The sequence below is a fragment of the Harmonia axyridis genome, chromosome 7 (assembly GCF_914767665.1).
Source record: "Harmonia axyridis chromosome 7, icHarAxyr1.1, whole genome shotgun sequence".
In the NCBI taxonomy this organism is placed as follows: domain Eukaryota; kingdom Metazoa; phylum Arthropoda; class Insecta; order Coleoptera; family Coccinellidae; genus Harmonia; species Harmonia axyridis.
Window position 1 is genome coordinate 12,125,120 of NC_059507.1, and position 22,626 is coordinate 12,147,745.

Genomic DNA, 22,626 nt, shown 5'->3' on the forward strand with positions numbered 1-22,626 from the left:
GAGAAAATAATGTATAATACTCGTACAGAAGGCTCATTCTACCACTCGTTCATTCCAAAACTCGGCACTTCGTGGCTCGTTTTTGAATTTTGAACTCGTGGAAGAATATCAATGCCTTCTGCACTTGTATTATAAATAACTATTCTTAAACTAATACGAGGGAGCTGTCATTTTTTCGCTTGTACCGTTAATATAAGAATATTTATTGCTCAAGAAAAAAATGTGATGGATAAATATTTCAGTTTTTATTTCCCAGTTTTTCTCACCCTTCAGCAGACATAAATGTCAATCTGATGAAAATGAATCTCAACCATTGTTATATCTTCATCCTATTTGGCTAAATGAAAATTTATTCCCTGGAATTTTTTTCACAACGACTAGCAGAGAAAATTTATCAATATGACATGTTTTATTTGCGGTCCCCTCTCGTGGTAGTTTACTACGCCCTCTTGATCTTTCGCGTTATACTCTCTAGTTAACATTGTTAACGGAGATGAAATTGACAAAAGAAGTTGAGTGCTCTGCTGTATTCCTTTTGATCTTCCTCGGTTTCAATGCATACGAGGTACTTATAAACAGTTCAATAATGAGAAGAAATAGGTACGTGGGTTCTAAGAACCTCCACAATATTTTTCGACATTTGAACCGGCAATGGTCTCGATAAGATTGAACTTACTGATAAGAATCTCTGATCAAATTCGATTCTGTCTGTCCGTTCATATAAGCGATTTTTGAAATTAGAGAAAAAATTGAATTTCCATCCTAAAATCGTTATATCTCCTAATTTATTCGTCACATACTCCTGGAATAAATATGTTTTTTAAACATCCGGTTCTGATCTGAAACATGTGAGCTTCAAGGGCGTAGCTTACGTCCAGGAGGAGTTGCAGGCTCGGAAATTTCATTCATTTTTTTTCGAAAATTTCAGATTTTTACCTAAAATTCCTGAAATAATGTACTGATCGCCAAACTGCAAGCATTTTCGTGATCTACATAGTCGAATCAATCAATAAAATGGTACAATAGACCAATGAAGGAACTTTTAATTTTCTTCAATTTTCTAAATGTAAGGTTTGGAAAATTTTACGAAAATTTTTCGTTATATCTCCTAAATTATTCGTCACAGATCCCTCAAATCCAAAAGTTTTTTGAACATCGGGTTCTGATCTGAAACATAGTGAGGTTTCAAGGGCGTAGTTTACGTCCAGGAGAAGTTGAAGCCTCGGGAATTACATCCATTTGTTTTTAGAAAATTTCAGATTTTTACCTATAATTTCTGAAACAATAAATCTAGAAATTTGTAATTTTCAAGGTAAGTTCGTATCTCGAATGCCGCGGTTAAGCTCGTTAATGAGCGAGATTGAATAGGGGTTCCGTAAATATGGTAAATTTTGTATCGCTATCAATTTCGAAACCGCAGGTTTGAACATAATGAAAATTGAAAATTGAAGTGAAATATTATAAGAAAGGTACTCAATATTTCTGTGATCATAACAACGATGTAGTTGGGACTTTACATGTTAATATGAAATACTAATTCCTTTCTTAATTTCATGGCCAGCATATCAATGTAGTTTATGGTCAATAAACATCTATTCTGTTATATTATTCTATACAATCAGAACCATCGAAAATTCAAGAAAGATGAAATTTTGCGTTGATAAGACATCCTTTCAAATATCTTTGTTTACGCAATTTCATCATTGATCTCCCCCTTTAAAGATGAATACTGGAGTTCGACAGGGTGACGATTTTCCCCTCTTCATTTCAATATTGCTCTTGAGAGAGCCCTCCGGAAAGCATCATCTTTAAATACAGGGATTAAATGAGTAAAAACAACAGTGCTCTCTTATTCGCTGACGACTAAGCCTTCTTGTTCGAAAATGTAGACGTATTTTATACTTCATTGTGCTAGCAAATTAAAATTTCTGTTACGATATAACAGTTTTTTCAATTCATTCGCTGCCAATACCTATAAACCGTGCAGATCCCGCTTTCCACCCTGATGGAAATTTTCATTTTCGTTGACTTTAGATTTCTTCAGGCGTATCGAGGAAAATAACGTTCGCTGAGAAAATTCGACGTAAATATAGTCCGTTCAAATATAAGACGGAGCAATATAAACAAAGTAAATCGCATTGGTTGTGCATAGGACAACTGTTATTGGTCGAAGGGTTATAAATCCTGTACTTCCTTCTTCCCTTATAAACTGTCAGGATCGTATTTGGAACGAAATATGGATATCAATAATTATAATTTGATGATTTGTATATCCATTTCACAGAAGAGTAAGAAAGGAAATCTGGCTTTATTTGTTGGGATATATTTCATTATTTATTCATTTCGAGATTTTTTTTACTTTTCATTTGTAGATTAATATGGAGTACAAACAGTAAGATTATATAATTTATCCCTTGTTTGACTCTGGACGGACGGTTCTTCCTTATTCGAAGACTCTCCTCTTTATGCAAGGACTTCTTTACTTCTTTATATTGTTCCGTCTCATATTTGAACATAATATAATATATTCATAAGAACGATGTATTTTCCATGTTCTAAGAGCCAGCGTTGTATGAGGTAAATATCTAGATGTGTGGCCTCTCAACTCGAAGATATCATCTGAGATTATGAGGAGTGTGGATAAATGAGCGAGTCGAATTCAATGATATGTGGAACATATATTTTGTATCATTTCGTTAATTCGAATTCAATTCATTCTTTATAAATAATTTGATGATTTGTATATCCATTTCACAGAAGAGTAAGAAAGGAAGTCTATGGCTTTACTATTTGGGATATATTTCACGTTGAGATGTTTTGTTCATTTTATTTGTAGATTAAAATGAATGGAGTACAAACTGTAAGATTATATGAATTATCCCTAGTTCGACTCTGGAAAGAAAAGTACTTCTTCCACTTCGAGGACTCTCCTCTTCATTGAAGGACTTTTTTATATTGCTCCGTCTCATATTTTAATATACTACAATATCTTCATAAGAACGATGTATTTTTCATGTCCTGAGAGCCAGCGTTGTATGAGTTATACAGGGTGTTTCCTAAACATGCGGCAAAAATTCAGGGGGTTGTTCCTTGGACTATTTTAAGCATGTTTTGTCCTTGGATGATTTTCGAAAAACCTCTTTGTTTCGAAGATACAGGGCGAACAACATTTTTCATATTTTTAAAATTAATAATAGTTTAAATAAAAATGCGTACCGCACTGTGTTTACTAAGTAGGTACAATTTATTTTTAAATTTGTTTAACAACATTCCAATTACTAAAAACGGCCAGTTTTTTGACTAAAAATTGATAAGTGCAGATGGTAAAGGAATACAGATTAAACACGGTTTTCATTTCAATTCGTTTGCTGGGTGTAACTTAATAAGAAATGATCCTGGTGTTTTTGAAAGGGTTCGGCAGTCAATGAGGAGAAGATTGGATGCTTGTATGCCGTCTAGAGGTGGTCATTTTCAACAGTTTTTGTAGGTTGAGTTGAATTTTCATGTAATTTTTCATAATAAAATGTTATTATCTGAAATTTTGTTTCCCCTATATCTTCGAAACAAATAGGTTTTTCAAAAATCATCAAAGGACAAAATATTCTTAGAATAGTCCAAGGAACAACCCCCTGAATTTTTGCCGCATGTTTAGGAAACACCCTGTATATCTGAATGATTAGTCTTTCAACTCAATGATTTCAACTGTGATTGTGGATTAATAAGCGAGTCGAATTCAGTGATATGTGAAATATATATTTTGCATCATTTCGTCAACTGAAATGCATCCCCTTTTTTATATTTCATTCCTCTATCCCTATGAAAAAGCCATTGGGTTTTTGTTTAGTTGTCACGTCCTCTGTGAACAAGTCTGAAATTACATCACTGTCTATCGCCACGTTCATACATGCAACGTTTAATATCCTTCGACAATGCATAAAACGTAGTGACTAGCAGTTACACCCTTCATTCCTGTTTCGGAATTGTTTCCATCGCTTTGTATGAAATCGTTGATGAGGAAATGGTTCGCTTTTTTGGTATCCGGTGATTGAAATTATACGAGTGTTCATGGAAATTTCATGGCTAGAAATCTTTTATTTTCTAACGAATATAGTAATGGCAACTAGTTCATTAATGAGAAAAATAAAAGCTGAAGTTCATTCTTCGCAAAGTTATTATGAAAGGTAAAGAATTTTTAACTTATTCCATTCGTAATAAAATCCAGATACTCTCGATTGAAATATATATGTATCCAATTCTAAATTGAAGTTAAAATTGGGAGATGAAAATCAACATTTCAGTCAAAGAAGACAGTCAAAGAATTTCATGAGACAAAGAGATAGACCGTCGGATATGTATATTCTTGATTGAAATTGATCTCATGTCAATCGAGCTTCAATAAAGTATCTTCTGAAAAGGGCGTCAGAAATGTGAATCATTTTTTTCGATTTGAGCTAGATGAAAATATATAAACATTTTAAATTTTCATTATCAGCTTTGCCACCCCTTAAACCTGCACACTAATGTTTCGTCAACCATAAGATATACCATTTAATCTTGAACATAAGCTACTATAAGGTGTGTGAATAAGTCTTTCCCGTTTTTTGTAAGAGATGGCGCCACCAATACTGTGCGAGTATTTAATGGTTACATCAATCAAATCAAATTCTTATCAAATCAATCTTTATTCATCATTATCATAACAAAATTTACAATTAAAATTCACATACATAAATTCAAAACAAAAAAAAAATATGAATGGCAGCTGTTTCGCGCTAAACCTGGAAGTAAATTCCAGGTCCGTGTTGCGAAACCTCTGCCCAACCTTAAACTGTTCTTCTTCTTCTTCTTTATCTCAATGCTATAGCTTCCTCGTTAGCAGCCCCCAAACTAAGGATACTTAGCACCATGGAACAGCCCGCAGGCTATGCTTCCAATCTCTGCCTTAAACTGTTGAACGCAAATGAGACATATGTCATAATCAAAGCTTATTCATCTGTCAACAATTCCACACTAACACATTAGTTGAAATTTTTTCGCATCATAAATTTTTGAAATCGTGAAAATGTCGAAATTTGAGTCCTACCTCACCCGCCGTATAGTCCAGACATTGCTCCGTCTGATTACCATCTCTTCAGATCGATGACGCATGGCCTGGCTGACCAGCACTTCCATTCCTACGAGGAAGCCAAAAAATGGGTGGATGACTGGATAGAGGCCAAACCGGTCGAATTTTTTCGCAACGGGATTCGTATGTTGCCAGAAAGATGGGGAAAAGTTGTAGCTAGCGATGGCCAATACTTTCAATAATTCATTTGTAACGATTTTTTCACAATAAAGGCTCAAAATTTGAAAAAAAACGGGAAAGACTTATTCACACACCTTATATATTAGAAAAACAGAGTTGCATTTAGCCAAAGTACTCAATTGTTGGAACATGTACATCATATAATTCACGAATATTTGTACATGAGAAAACTTTGTGCCAAATGGGTGCCGCGCGAGCTCACAATCGATCAAAAGGAAAAACGTGTTAATGATTCTGAGCAGTGTTTGAAGTGCAATAAATCTGAATTTTTGCGTCGATATGTGACAATGGATAAAACATGGCTCCATCATTTCACTGCGGAGTCGAATTGACAGTCAGCTGAGTGGACTTCACACAATGAACCGAATCCAATGCGAGGAAAAACACAACAGTCATCTGGCAAGGTTATGGCATCAGTATTCTGGAATGCGCAAGGTATAATATTCATTAATTACCTGCAGAAGGGCCCGATCATCAACAACGATCATTATATAGCGTTATTGGATCGTTTAAAGGATGAAATCGTTGAAAAACGGCACCATTTGAAGGAAAAAAGGTGCTGTTTCATCAGCGTCGTGTCATAAATCAATGAGAACAATGGCAAAATTGCATGAATTGGGCTTCGAATTGCTTCTGCATCCAACGTATTCGCCAGATATGTCCCCCAGCGACATTTTCCTGTTCTCACACCTCCAAAGAATGCCCGCTTAAAAGAAATTTAGCACCAATGAAGAAGTAATCGCCGAAACTGAGGCCTTTTTTGAAGCGAAAGACAAATCGTACTACAAAAATGGTATTGAACAGTTGGAAGATCGCTATAATCGATGTATCGCTCTCGAAGGCAACTATGTTGAATAATAAAATCGAATTTTCCAAAAAAAAATTGTTTTATTATGGTAGACCGGGGACTTTTCAATTGGCCTATTATAACTGAAGGAGAATTTCTTGTATGAATTTTCAACAGCTTGTATGCCTGTATCTTTCCAACAGAACCGAATCAGGAAAAATGGTGAAGGATATAAAAGTGTTTAATTTGACCTACTGTTAACAGTCAAAGACTCGACCAACATTTCCCAGATAAGCACCAGCTCTGTTATAAATTTCATACATCTAACTTTTGCCACAGTGGATATATTGAATGAAATTTCTCCTCATCTTTGACAAAACAAAGCAAAGAGATTCAGGGCAGAATATAATAATAATAATCCTTTATTTCCAACTTGTAATAATTTGGAAACATCCTTTATCGATAACATTGCATCCATTCAAAAGGTGCATAACATGACGATGGAATTTCCCATATATTATAGATAATTAATTCTTGATTAATTATAGCTGAGTACTTTTTTTCGCTCAGTATACCAACAGGGAAGCCAACGCAAGTTGATGTTATACCTCCTACCTTCAAGCCATTAATCAGGTCTTCCGCACATTCTGTAACTTCTACAAAAAGCAGTAGCAACCTCATAATACAAGTCTCTAATAAACGTTTTTTCCTTTCAGAACTTCCAGGAAGTTCCCGACTTTAGAAGCGAAACCGACCACATCTTACAAATTTCGAGTTAACGTGTAAACGGACACTTAATCGTCTTATCAATTCTGGCGCAGTGGTCACGGTTACGTGGGTTTGACAGCCCGTTCAGTCATTTGTTTATGACGCTTTTGTGACTGGACCCACCCGTGACCCAGTTTAGGCATCCAGAACAAGTAGGTATGTTTCCATTCAACGGTTTATGGTGAGTGTTTTCAGTGGATTTAATGACCGAAAGGAATTGATAAGCCTGTTGCGTGGGCGTGGACTTAGTTAACAGAGGGGAGTAGCAAGAGAATTCTGTTCACCTACTGATTTCGATTTCATCAATTCTATCTATACCTGAAATACTGATGTAGATGTATTCGTATAGGGAGTTGTAAAAAAAATATGTTTTCTCTGATTGACAGCAACATATCAATCAGCTAAGTATTACTTTTCCCACCTAGGCAGCAAAGTAACCACTTTCCTGCATATGCAGCAAAATGATTATTCTCAATGGGAATAAAACATTCGACATTTTCTGACAGCCAATATTTTTTGCCACCTCCCTTACTTCTGGAGGAATAAGCACTTCTAAGTTGCTATCACTGTCCATAATATTCGATAGTTTTCCAAAGAACTGTCGGATATTCCATAAGTTGTCAAACTGAAGGGTGTTTTTTTTAGAGCTATAGAACTTTAAATTGCAATAAAACAACGATGGATTATTCGATTGACATGAATTTTATTTATTCGCGAGATAATCTTGTGGCATTACATTTTGAATATTATTTTTGGCATATGACCGCCACGGCTTGCTCGGATGTAGTGCAATCTGGACGTCCAATTTTCGATGACTTTTTCCAACGTTTGTGGCCGTATATCGGCAATAACACGCCGAATGTTGTCTTCCAAATGATCAAGGGTTTGTGGCTTATCCGCATACACCAATGACTTTACATAGCCCCACAGAAAGTAGTCTAGTGGTGTTAAATCACAAGATCTTGGAGGCCAATTCACAGGTCCAAAACGTGAAATTAGTCGGTCACCAAACGTGTCTTTCAATAAATCGATTGTGGTACGAGCTGTGTGACATGTTGCGCCGTCTTGTTGGAACCACAGCTCCTGGACATCATAGTTGTCCAATTCAAGAATGAAAAAGTTAGTAATCATGGCTCTATACCGATCACCATTGACTGTAACGTTCTGGCCATCATTGTTTTTGAAGAAGTACGGACCAATGATTCCACCAGCCCATAAAGCGCACCAAACAGTCAGTTTTTCTGGATGTAACGGTGTTTCGACATACACTTGACGATCAGCTTCACTCCAAATGCGGCAGTTTTGTTTGTTGACGTAGCCATTCAACCATAAGTGCGCTTCATCGCTAATGGACGTAGTGCGCGATACGTATTCCGCACAGAACCATTATTTTCGAAATATAATTGCACTATTTGTAAGCGTTGTTCAGGCGTGAGTCTATTCATGATGAATTGCCAAACCAAACTGAGAATAAAGCACCTGACAGCTGTTAAATCGGTTGCCATCTCAGAGAGTAATGCCAACTTAAAGTTATATACCTCGAAAAAAAAACACTCGTTATAATTATTAATTATTATGGACATATACATTTCCATAGCAACTAACCATTGCAACAATTGCGATTCCTGTCAAATTTCGTTTCAAAATATCACTACAGGAAAATAAAAAGATTATGGGAATTGTAATAATTTGCAAATACAATATCCTGCATGTATCATTATAAACAATCGAAGAAAAAATTATATGTTCAACTCGGCAGCAAAGTAGATTGACTGCCTTTGCTGATTTCCTAAATCAGCCGCGGCAGTCAATCTACTACTTTGCTGCCTAGTAAAACAAATAACTATTCTTTGAATTTCCTGCTGGCTTCAATCCTACAAGGTGGCATTTTAAATCGCAGTGTTTTATAAATGAGCATAGTGTTTTCGAAATGTTTATCTGCGTCATATTTTTATCATCTCGTTGAGTGGAAATTACCATAATTGATATGGAAAATCTGAGTGTTTGATCGAGAGAACCTGAATGAAATTGTATATCAGTTTACTTTGTGGAATGACTCATTTATGATTGATCATACTCGAAAAAAAACACCCAATAAGTCGTGAACCCATCCAGCAAAGACACAATTTTCTCAAATTCGATTTTATTCGGCAACATAATCACATTCACTACATATACTATACATGTACATACACGTTTTTCGCGTTATTTAACCATGCAATATAAAAAAACCTAATATTTCGATATAAGAGTAATGAACATAGATAGAGGGAATATATGTCATTTTCAGTAAGCAAATTTTGTACCCAACATGAACTATTAAATTTGACAAGAAGCGCGCGGAAATGAAAACATATCAGTGATACGATATTCCATTCAATTCGCAAGTTTCTCCACAGAGAACGCACTTCTTATGTCCCACAGTGAATCAACGTTTCATAATAACTCAAAATATATTGAAATAAATACCTAAATATATCATAAATTCAGAAAACAAACTTCAAGCACGCCAAACGACGTGAAACAACCGATGACACTATGAGAGCAAAAATTGCCAAATCTTGGATTTCAGCAGGTAGATACAGAAAATAATAAATTTTCTGCTTATTATGAATTCGACAATTAGGAAAAATATCGAATTCCAAATATGCTAATTTGCATATTTAATCGGGAATCACTCAAATAAATATATTTCATTCAATATAATATACATTCATTTGGATATAGTGAAATTGTGGATTTGAAAATATATCACAATCCGACAACGTAATCTAACCATGTAGGGGACATGTAAAAATTGCGTATACTTCCTCTATCTATGGTTATTAGTTTTATGACTCTGTGGCGTCATCAGATCATGAATTATAAAAGAACCTAATATTTCGATGAACGGATACGACAAAATTTTTCTTTAAATTCTTCAATAAATTTCTCCTGATGTCGATTTGCCATGAGTTTATCATGATGACAGTCGAAATTACAGCATAAATCGAATATTGCTTCATTATGGATACATATTAAACGAGTTCACATCATAACAAAAATAACACCACCCATACTCAAATTTTAACTTTATCGTTGAATCCGAATTCATCAGAAATAAATTTAGTATATTGCCTATATAATTTGAATTGCTTTCAAATCTGGAAACATACCTCTAGAATAATAGGACGAATAATTATTATATGGTAATTGATGCCCATGAAAACAGGCTGTTTCTAAAAATAGCATACCAAAAAAATTGCGTTTCGTGATAGGTTTCAAATCAAATCAAATCAAATTTATTTCACAAAATGTTACAAAGCCAAAGGTAACAATTAATAGTCAAAAAAATATATATATACCAAAACATTTGAAACAGAAAACAGTATCAAAAATGAATACACATGTATTATTATATTCATGTATTATTATATTCACCCCTAATCTAAAAATAGCTTCCCATTAATCGATATAACGTTTCGAATTGGCACTCTCATTAAACTGCCTCCTTTTGGAAGTAATAACAAAGCCTACGCGGATTCAGCTACAGGTTATAATATTTTATGAATGCCACTACTCGAATAACAAATGTGGTTTTCCATCGAAAGCTCAGAAGCGCTAGTATTGCGAGTAGGCGTCGTTGTGAACCATCTGACAAGCAGCGTTTGTTTTTTTTTCACTGAACGACAAGGTTTTTCTAAAGCTTTTCGCCCCCTAAGAAATTAAAATGGGAACGGGGGTGTTCTGAAGTAAGGGATGACAATTCGCTATCTGAATTAATTGAATGCTTTTGTATTCGGTTTCCTTGATTTTCTGAAGATTAATTAGGGTAGTCATTTATTGCGCTGTAACAAGGAAGTTGTGACGAAAACAGGAATCAATTAACAAATTAACGAAGAAGCTTGTGGGTTTTTATAAATGGAATTGCGAGAGACGTTAATGATCGAATCGTAACTTCATCAGGATTAAATATTGAATACATTGGAGCATCTGATATACAGGGTGACCCAACGAAAATTTGATCTCCTTCAGAACACAGAAACGAAGAGTTTTCGACAATTTTAAAAAACAGGCCAACTTCTGTTTTGAGAGGCACGAATTTCCATTTTGAGTTTGTTCCGAAAAAGACACTCCCATGAAGGTGACATCAACCCCCAACATTTTTGGAATCGCTAAATATTCGATAATTACTCTTTTATTGCTGATATTGTTCAAATTTATACAGAAGAGTGGATTCCACTTCACCAGTTCGGTTTCTGACCAGAGCACTCGACAGCACAACAGGTCCACAGAGTCGCTTAAGAGGTGCATAAAGCACTTGAAGAAAAAAGTACTGTGCATCAGTATTCCTGTACGTCAGCTTAACTTCTGACAAAGTTGATATCCTGGCCTGATATACAAAATAAAAAGTTCCTACCATCAACCCACTTCAATCTGTTACTGTCTTATCTCACTGAAAGGAAATTTAGAGTAAGAGTGATCGACAACATGACGGATTATCATCCTATCACATCAGAAGTCCCACAAGGAAGCGTCTTAGGCCCTCTATTGTATTTGTTACACACCGCCGATCTACCAACACATAGAGAGACAACTGGTATATTCGCAGATGACACCGTTATTCTAGCAAGCCATGAAGAGCCAGTGGTTGCTTCACGAATGCTTCAGAACCATCTCCTTGAAATCCAAAAAAGGTCTAAAAAGTGGGAAATCAAAATGAATGAGAGAAAATCAAAACAAGTCAACTTCTCACTCTGTAAGGGACAGTGTCCTCGAATACAACTCGACAACATCCAGCTACCAGAATCTCCATTGACAAAATATCTTGGCTTGCATCTTGATAAACGATTCTCCTGGAAAGGACACATCACAAAAAAAAGAAAACAAGTTGATTTAAAAGTTAAAGAGCGATATTTGCTGATAGGTAGAAAGTCACAATTATCACTTGAAAAGAAAAGAACCAAAACAATGATCAAACCCATCTGGACCTATGTTTTTGAGCTCTGGAGATTTTTAAGTAAATCCGACTTTTCCATAATACAGAGAAGCCAATCCAAAATGATGATAGCAAACGCGCTTTGGTATATATGTTTCAAATGAAACGCTCCATACATACCTACCTTAAAGTTCCTTATGTGGAGGAAGTTATCCAGGACAAAAATAACACACATCACACAAAACTGGAGGGCCATCCAAACACCCTAATTCAACCACTGATTGAAATCCAAAGGAACAGACAACTAAAGCGAAATTGTCCAGCGGATCTGAATCTGATTCCTGAGGACTTGTCACTGGAGAAGACCTCACAACGTCACTTGAGAGCTCCGAGTTCTGATCCAGCAAACAAGACCATATAATACATAAAATTCTGATTGCTTGTAATATATTTTCAAATAAAAACTGAAATATTGAAAAAATTTCTGCTTGTGAGTCCGGAATTGACTTATATAATTTCAGCATGGTCATAGTTGTAGAGAATCACAGAAAATTCAATGAAAATCAGACTTAATACGTCAACGTTGACTTTCCCAAATTTATTGTTATTCACCTTCCAAGAATTATGTGATTTGTCAAAAATTTCATGTTTATTTATCCGAATTCTGGTAAAAATGTCTCAGCATGATAAAATAGACAAAGAACCTACAGATTTGATTCCTGTCGATGAACAATTGTGCGATGATATCAAGAAAGGATCATTCAAAATAAACACCTATCAGTTGATCAATCATTTCTTCAAATGTGTCCTTGTAGCCATAGTTATATTCATATTGCTCGAGAAAATATCTAGGAAGTATGAGATCCTACATGTAGCTACCAACTACGAAGAAGACTCTACAGAGGAAGATACAATAACCCAAGTAAAACCGAAAGAAAACCTTACGTTCTTTTGTGACCAGAAAGTAGACCTCGAAAATGACAGTATGGAAGCTCTATCGTTACTTCGAGATGACGTCATAAATTTGAAGCAGCTAGTTTTGAAGCTTGGTGAGCAATTGAGAGAAAGGAGAAGATTCGAGTGTATCACAAAGAAAGAGCTGTCTAAGATTGAAGATAGGGTGAAGAAGGTTTTGACAGAAAGTGACACGGTTGATACGAAAATACGCAATGCGTTGCATACGTACGAAGCAGATAAAGTTGCACTTTTTGGTACATAAATTTATTTGATTTTCACAAGGTTATTAGTATTTCTTTGGAATACATAAGGAGATGTCCATGCAATAGTGTTGATTTATAAACTGAACATATACATCACAAAATATGTCTAGAACTGGCCACCCCAAAAAGTTCACTCAAAAACCCCAACGAACAGGGCAAGGCTCCCATGATGTAGTCTGATTTATTAGATCTTCTTGGAATCTGTTAAGCAGGGTGTAGAATAAGAGTTTGAAGTTAATGGAATCTGGCGAAGTTCTAGCCAATCTACCTCTACACCTAATATATCAATCTGAAGGTCAATTAATTTTTTTTTTCAGATTATGCTGCAAGTTATGCTGGAGGTTCAGTTGTCTCGGTATTGGATACTATGCCAGCACCGACTAAGAAAATTTCTCAGTTACTTGGATTCTTCAGGTTAGCCAGAGACTCATCTCCTGATCAAATTGTGAACCCTAGCTGTTTACCTGGAGAATGTTTCACTTTTCTCGGCAATACGGCAAAAATAATTATAAAATTAGGTAAGCAAGGTTCAACGCGTCGAAAATATTCATTTCGTTAGTCAACAGAGATCAGGTAGTGCTGTAAACACTGAAGGGAAGTCAATCCCAATTTGTTCCTGACTTCTCATATCTCATTCAATTTCTTTCTTCATATATCTGAATGAGAAACGGAATTAGAAAATCCAATTTATAAAGCCTTATAATGCAAACAGTCGGCATCACTTCAAAAATCCCGGTTACGACAATAAATTAAAGGGAATCTCTTCTTGACGTTGATTGAACATTCCTCCCAGTTGAATCTTCCAATTAGAATGCCTCCACGAATGCTAAATATGCGGAATATGTACAGGGAGGGCTTATTTCGGTGTTTCAGCGAAATAACTCAAATACTGCTCCTTGAGACATTATGTCATGTTAGAGGATTTTTTCTTTGACTGAAGTCTTGGAATATATTCAGTTATAATATCACAAGAGCATAGACAATATTCGATTATACACCGAGTCACGAGACGTAGTTCGCGAAACATCACGAGAGACCAGCACGAGTGGTGTTTCGCGAACTACGACGGTTCGTATAATCGAAATATATTGTCTCTGCTCGAGTTGGTATTCGTTACGTAATTCATCATTTCTCGAATGAATAAATTTCCCAGAAACGCCCTCGAGAACCAATCAAGATATCTATGATCTACTTTATTTCAAAAAAAGAGATCAGGGGTTCTTGAAATCTTATAGTTCTCGAGAAGCTTATCGAATTTCGGACACCCTGTATAGAATGGTTTGAAATTCATTTTGGGAAATCAAATTTTGAAATTGAAATCCAATTTTTTTTTCTTACGAAAGTTATAACACACCAGTCTGATGTAGCTTTGGTTGACTCGGAAACAACATATATTTTCAAGGCGTTTTACAATCTAGGATGTCAACAACGCCTCTGTAATCTTTAATCGATGCGTGTTTGTTTCAGGAAAACCGATTATAATCGGTTCTATCTCGATAGAACATAGCTTCCTAGTGGAGGACCTATCTTCAGCTCCAAAGGAATTCCAAGTTTCGTCCTTGCAAGATCAGACCGAAACTTCTAAGGAACTGGTGGGAAAATTTACCTACGAAGTGAAAAACAAGCAAAACCTTCAAACTTTCGAAATTCCCCATAGATCGAACAAAAAGACAGAATACTTGTTGTTGGAAATTCTGAACAATCATGGACATAACGAGTTCACTTCAATTTATAGATTCCGTGTACATTCCATATGAGAAAATATTTGTGCGATAAAAAGAGAATTAAAATCGAAATAATGAGTTTTCGTTATTGTTAGTAGGCAATATCGTATTCCTCGGTTTTGTTTCAAATACATTCAGAATTCACATATTTGTTTCATGCCATCAAAGAATGAATAAACATTCCAGAATCAATGAGTCGAGAAATTCTTATTGTTGATTGGAATGGTATCCAAAGGCGCAATTGCCGCATGGATCAATGAGAGCCAAAAGTTTCTGACTTCACGTTAGTGCTTTGGTTTATTATTCTATTTATTTTATTAGAATATTGCATTCTGATAAACAACTATATAAAAATAAATGAGAAAAGCATTGACGTGAAGTAAAAAGTTTTGTACGCTTGTTTAACTTTAAAACATTAGAATCATTGTCACACAACCTAGAAGTAGATTTCCACTTGATCGTATTAACGATTTAATATTAATTTCCATTAATACAGGGGCACACCAGGGATATCGAAAACCGTTAGAGATACAGGGTGGTTTATATTACAACAATATTACATGTTGCATTTTTTGAGGATCAGTGCGTTGGTGTTAACAGATCCAAAATATCTGCAATGGTTCCCGAGATATCTCGAAAAAACTGAAAAATCGAGATTTTCTTTTTTTCTGTATAGCTCATTTGTTTCTGGAGATAACTTCACGAAATTCGGTTTGTTGTCGTTATCCAATAATGTTTGTTATTTGAACATTTCATAAAATCATTTGCACTTTAATAGCAACCTCGAGAAGTTGTTATAAGACGGAAAATATGCTGTGAAAATTACTCGAATAATATTCAATGATATCTGAGATTTAGACTCTCCAAATTTAGGAGGAACCAGGCTCCAAGATGAGGAAATTGATCAAAAGCGTTCCCAACCCATTTTTTCACCCCACTTTCCTTTTATATATCAAGGGCCATAATTGCCTCATCTTCTTCAAGAAAATCCGTAAATACATGCTAGACGCTAAGAGGAAAATCAACAGCGCTAATTTATTCCCTTGGCAAAAGACCGTCAGATCCAATAACTTCACCGAGAGGTTGGCTCTCCGATGAAATTCCTGGTAACACCCACGTATTTCCACGAGATGGAGCTGCCACTTAAAATGAACGTATGCAACCGAGCAAAGCCCAAGAGAATCTCGAATTCCTAGGGGTGAATCTAGCAAGTTTTTCTTGCTATTTCAGAAGACAGACTGACTGTGGGTCTTAGTTATCTGGGGAAAAGAAGCCAATCAAGAGTATTGAGTGTGAAAATTCGTGAATTCAAGGCACTCAGAGCAATTTAACCACCTTGTAGTCAATTCATCGTATCAACAATTTTTGTCAAATCATGGAATTTCATTTAGGCCTTCTCAATATGACCTATTGCAAACTTTTATAGATATTTTAGTCTTTATTTCATTGAAATACAACAGAATTGTAAAATGAGGAAAGCACAGACGTGGCGTTTGTAGCTTTTGGGCGCTCGTTCACGCATTCGCTATTTGCGCCCGTGGAGACCACATAAATGTATATGTATATGGCTATATACACACATTGCCTAGGGAGGTGTTCCCCGAGGCATATAACCTTCATAAATTCAAAAAGAACACCAATTCCTACCTTCTTTCCCTTGGTTCTCACGATGTTCTCTGAACATTACAGGATATCTCCTTGCGTGGGAATCAGAACATAAAAAAACAAAAAAATTCCACACAAAATTCTGAACGAAGCTTGTTATTTTTTATATCAAACGCAAAATATACATAAACCTTTTCGAATGAGTAATGACGGAAATATTTGATATTTAGTATTTCTTTTCCAATATTCTTCTTGAAATTTTACACTGACCTTGATATTTTTACTTCATAAAATCGTGCAAAATTTCAACTCTGCCGATTTTGTCGTTATAAAATATTACTGCAAGCATTTTCGTGTTCTACATAGTCGAATCAATCAATAAAATGATACAATATTTCCATGAAGGAATTTTCATTTTTTATCAATTTTCTAAGGGAAAATTATACGAAAATTTTTCGACAAAACATTTTTCAGTTGAGATCGAAATTCGACTAATCAGAGATCGTCAATTCTGGCACCGCTCACCGATTCTCCGTAGAGCTCACGGTTTTGAGGAAATTTGAACTCGAAATTTGGGAAAAAATTGAATTTCCCCCCAAAAATCGTTATATCTCCCGAATTATTCGTCATAGACCCCTCAAATGAGAACGTTTTTGAAACATCAAGTTCCGGTTTAGAACATACTGAGGTTTCAAGGGAGTAGCTCACGTCCAGGAGAAGTTGCAGCCTCGGGAATATCATCAATTTTTTTCTCGAAAATTTCAGATTTTTATCTATAATTTCTGAAGTAATGTACTGATCGCCCAACAGCAAGCATTTTCGTGATCTACAGAGTCGAATCAATCAATAAAATGATACAATATTTCCATGAAGGAACTTTTATTTTTTTTCAATTTGATAAGGGATAAGGGGTATGGAAAATTTTACGAAAATTTTTGGACAAAAAATTTTTCAGAGGAGATCGAAATTCTACTAATCAGAGATCGTCAATTCTGGCACCGCTCACCGATTCTCCGTAGAGCTCACGGTTTTGAGGAAATTTGAACTCGAAATTTGGGAAAAAATTGAATTTCCCTACAAAAATTGTTATATTTCCTGAATTATTCGTCACAGACCCCTCAAATAAAAACGTTTTACAAACATCAAGTTCCGATCTAAACCATACTAAGGTTTTGAGGGCGTAGCTCACGTTCAGGAGAAGTTGCAGCCTCGGGAATATCATCAATTTTTTTTTCGAAAATTTCAGATTTTTAACTATAATTTCTGAAATAATGTACTGATCGCCCAACTGCAGGCATTTTCGTGATCTACATAGTCGAATCAATAAATATTCTGAATATGCGATCAATATAAAATTCCTCAAGGAGATTGCAAATTCTGATAGTACATCCAAATGTGAATTTTATCTTATCAAAATTTACAGAACCCCTTGTCAAACTAATAGTTAATAAAATGTCTCTGTTTCTCCGAAATTGAGCTCTCTGTAATGTTTAAATATGGTGTATTCCACTTTAAACAATAAGTGTGTAAGTTCATGCAAATGTACAAAGATGTAGAAACTACGTAAAATGAAATCAAACCTTGAACTGACTACAAATGAAATTTCCTTTTTTTGTGGGCCTCAGATTCCGAAACTTTCGTTTGTGAGAACGAAACCTCCCATGTTTGACTTCTCATCTGATAGAAACTTCTGGATTGTATTTCCTTCGAAGTCGATATTCACATCCACTTCCCAACTTTATCTCTTCTCTATACTTATAGAAAATTCTGACAGATACACATTTCGATTGAATGTAATATGTGAGCTGACTACGTCTCGGTCCATCGTCCCATTGAAGGTTAGTTATTTACCTTTCCTGAATCGACGTCTGCTGACTTCGGTCTGAGAGGTAAAAAGGTCGAGAAAATCGAGAATGACCTCTATTTGTACCTATATGTATGTCAACGGAAAGAGTTGACGTTCACGTTCCGCTACAATGATTAAGAAGTTCAGTAGGATGCTTGAATTTCTCACGGAGAAAAGTTCGCTATGGATGATTGGAATCTGGGATTCTAAACCGTAATTTAATTCATCCTAGACTCGCCACAGAAAGGTTTTGGAACTCGAAAGTTTGACGTAGCCATTCTCTCGAATGCTCTCTATCATATAATTATGAACACTGCAGTACATAGAAGTTATGTGATAATAACTTACCTATATTTCGATAATCTACACTATAACTCTACATATAGCATTCATTATTATTTTTGCAGATTATTCCGTTCTTATTGGTTTCTGTTTTATTATTGTTACTGGTTGAAAATTTTACTAGGAGTAGTACAACTTTGCTTCCGCCGTTTTTTTCCGAAATTCGAGGCTTTATTGAAAAAATTGGTTATACATATATGATTCAAGGTATTGTCCATCGCTGGCCACTACTTTCTCCCATCTTTCGGGTACGTATGAACCCCGTGTTGAAAAAACTAGTCGTCTTTTGAAGCGATGCACGAATTGATCCAATTTTTTACTTCTTCCTAAGACCGGAAGTGCTGGTCAGCTAGGGCGTGTGCCAATTATCGAAACAAGTGATAGTTCTAGGGAAAAACGTCTGGATAATACGGCTGGTGGGATAGCACTTTCCATTTCAACTTTCCCAAGTATGTTTTGAAGAATTGTCATGCTAAAAATCACTTCATCATATCTCTCGTTGTATTGCGGCCGTTTGTCTCTGAATGCTAGTCTCAAATGCATTAATTGCGTTCGATAATGATTGCCTGTGATTGTTTCAGTCGGTTTTAATAACCAATAATACATTATACCGAGCTGGTCTCACCAAATACTGAGCATGACCTTGGAACTGTGAATATTCGGTTGGACCGTCGACGTGGAAGCATGGCCGGAAAGTCTCCATGATTTTCTGCGCTTGGGATTATCGTAATGAACCCATTTTTTGTCTCCTGTCACAATGAAATGCAGAAATCCTTTCCGTCTTTGCCTTGCAAGCAATTGTTCACAAGCAAACAAACGCCGTTCAACATCTCTCGGCTTCAACTCGTACAGCACCCAATTTCTTTGTTTCTGAATTATTTCTATGACTTTCAGGCGTTTTGAAGTGGCTTGTTGCATCACTTCCAATGATCCTGCCAATTCTTGTTGCGTTTGACAGGAGTGTCGATCAAGTAATGCCTCCAATTCGGCATCAAATCACTGTTCAATACACTTTCGGTACAATTTTCCACTGATAGCACTTACTGCTACAGTTATCTATTGCAAAACGGCGTAAGAAAAGTTGTACACCAATAAATTTGGGCTTATTATTTGAAGAAACAGTATTGTTCCATCAAACCCGAGTCGGCCAAAGCAGGGCATTAACCAAAATCTGCAGAAAATTTGGTTGTTCTTCATGGTGATTTTCCTTCTGTTGTTCATCAGTTATTCTCATAATTCTTGGTATAACTCAATGGAAAAAATAACTGTCTTGATTGTTCAATTGACCTGAACCTCTCATACACCTCTCATATTTTTTCATATTGAATTGCTAGTATACGTACCAAGCAAATCCGAACAAACAGTACTAACGTAGCTTTATTTTGAATTGAAAAAAGTTCGTATGGATTCTATATTAGAATAAGTCAAAAATCATTGATTTTCTTGCATTAGTTCGTACTATTCAATAAATAATCTAGCTTTATATCACTTGTCCTACGAATATGAATGGTGCAAACAAATAAGTGTTCTGATATAGCGTGTGATAATTCCAGAGTTCTTATCTTGTAAGGTATGAAAAAGAAACAAGAACTATAATTCCCCAGTGTTGAGCACATCAAGACCAACTCTAATGATATTATCTCATTTCGAGGAAAGGGAATTAAACTTGTACGTAATTGAAGTAAGCTCGAACTGGTTCGGTGATATTTCCATGTATTATCTAAGCGAAAACCACACTTGAGTCGAGAAAAATTCTGAGAATCTAATGAAATTTTCCAGCATTATCACAACGTGGACAACTCTTGGAAATTCAGCCTCACAAATCATCTGCATGGACACTGAGTCTCCAATTCCTGCGAATATTACTGTGGAAACATAAAATGTAATCTCCTTCCACAGGAATATCATACAGGATGCCATTAGAACATGGAAAATCTATTCTCCTCATTACTACCAGTAATATATTTTTAGTTCTCGGAAATCGATACAGGTTTTAAAGATGCAATTTCTTTTGCTCTATGAAAACAAATTGTATTTGACCTTCACTCAAATTGAGGTCAGAAGTTTATTCTTTGCTGCATTTTCTCGAAGCACTCTAACAATAACAATTGAAAAAATTCTCGTGTAGAAGAGAGAATATTTAATTGGCATTTTTAAATTAAAGTAATGTGTGAACAAGACAACATACATAGATATGCTGTTTCATTCAGATTTCAATCGAAATGTCTAACAAATCTTAGCGGTATCTCACCAGGCAGAGAGAAATTCGTACAATAATTACATTGGAAGAATTATATTTAGAAACAATGAGTCAGTTAACGAATAATATTGATTTTAGTAAGCTGTATGGAGAGCAACAACTATTATGAACGTAAGTAGGTAGGTGCATAAGATTTCAAGTTTAACAAGATTGTTCATCATGAGTAGATAGTAAATATCAACGAACATCTCGAATCTCTTCAAACAAAAGTTAAAATGATACAAAAAATGCATTTTAATTACTGATTCATAAAACTGAAACAGACATCAAACTCAAGAATGAACTGACTGAATGATAAGAAGTATTTTATTAGTTGGAAAGTTTGATAAGACAGCAAAACAAGAAGTGACATTAAAGAAAGATCAATATTGGGAAAATAAGTCTTCAAGGAGAAAATATGGTTGAGAACAAATCTGCCACATCTCCGTATCAAAACTCATTAAAACTTTCTGATGTTATGATTATAGATGTAAATCTGCCAAGATCCATCGATACAAGGAAAATAAAAATCTTTTTGGAAATATTATTAGATAATGACTTTTGGTAGGCATTATCGAAGAAAATATAATGAAAGAAATGAGTAGCTGGATATTTTGGTGAGATCGCTAATTTCCAGATCAATTTTCGTGTGTAACTCAATAATTTCAAGAATTTCGATAATATAACCTGATTCAATCCAGATAGTAATCTTCATAGAAATCACTCTAAATGGACAATGGTTTATATTTAAATGGTAGGTATAGTGAGAAATATAATATGCTTTAAAATCCGCATTGTTGCGGATACCAGCTATAATGACAACATAATTTCATTATTATATTACAATGCATTCTTTGATTATTTGGTTAGTTTGAGTCACAACGAGGCAAATTGAAAGATATCTATTTATTGAGAACAATACTCTAGTCGGAAGTATATCATGAATAGGTAAAATAAAATTAAGGAAGTTTTGAAGTGAAATCGAGAACTTTTGAGCGCTTGTTGATTCATGTGACGTTTAAAGATCACCGAACTATTTATAGGTATATGTGGTCTCCAAGGCAGTTTTTGCATGAATCAACGAAAGCATAATATCGAAAAAAATTCATTATACCTTTATATACAGTTCTGTGGTCTCCAAGGATTCAATTAGTGCTTGAATGACGAGCTTCTGACATCACGTCGATAGTTTTCACTGAATTGTCATCAGAAAATTGTTTCGTATTCGTTATTCGAATACCAAAATACTCGTAATTTTCTGCATCTGTTGGATTCAATTCAATTAATTATTAATTGGAAGAAAATCATCGATCACGTTTCAAGTCATTTAATACCTTCCGAAGATATCAGAATTTCAGGGCTTTAAATTGAAGAGAATTATATTTATAAGATACTTCCAAACTCCATTTCAGTTATAAGAAGTAATTCAATCAATTGAGGTAACTTTTCCAATTGAGAACTCAAGGTATTTTAGGAATTGGAGTTAGGAAAACTTCAGCATGAAGGGAGACCGGCAATTGAAGCTTCCAACTTTTATTGATGATATATTTTATTGTGAACAGATGGATGAATCTAACGACAGAAACATTTATGTCTATAATTCAAATGTATCATGAGAAAACTATCAACTTTGCCCCTATTCAATTTAATTATATTGTTAGGTTAGGTTAGGTTAGGTATCAACTTTGCCCCTATTTAATTTAATTATATTGTTAGGTAATTATTTCCAATCTCAATTTGAAACAATTTAATTTGACGATGACTTTTTGAATCCTTCTGTTGCGCATTCATTATTTTCACCAAATTAATTTAATAGCTATAGATCAAACGGACAAGACAGTGAAATCTTAGAAAGTGCAAATAACCAAAACG

General features: G+C 35.1%; 2 protein-coding genes across 2 annotated transcripts in view; one reads left to right on the top strand and one right to left on the bottom strand.

Moving 5' to 3' along the window:
• The window catches only part of LOC123684370, a 72,297-nt gene that overhangs the window by 46,126 nt on the left and 3,545 nt on the right, over positions 1 to 22,626 (bottom strand). The window lies entirely within an intron of this gene.
• On the top strand, positions 12,348 to 14,800 carry LOC123684369 (SUN domain-containing protein 3-like). The gene is made up of 3 exons (XM_045623600.1): positions 12,348 to 12,989; positions 13,316 to 13,516; positions 14,466 to 14,800. The coding sequence occupies exons 1-3, from the start codon at positions 12,452 to 12,454 to the stop codon at positions 14,753 to 14,755; spliced, it is 1,029 nt and encodes a 342-aa protein (XP_045479556.1). The 5' UTR covers positions 12,348 to 12,451; the 3' UTR covers positions 14,756 to 14,800.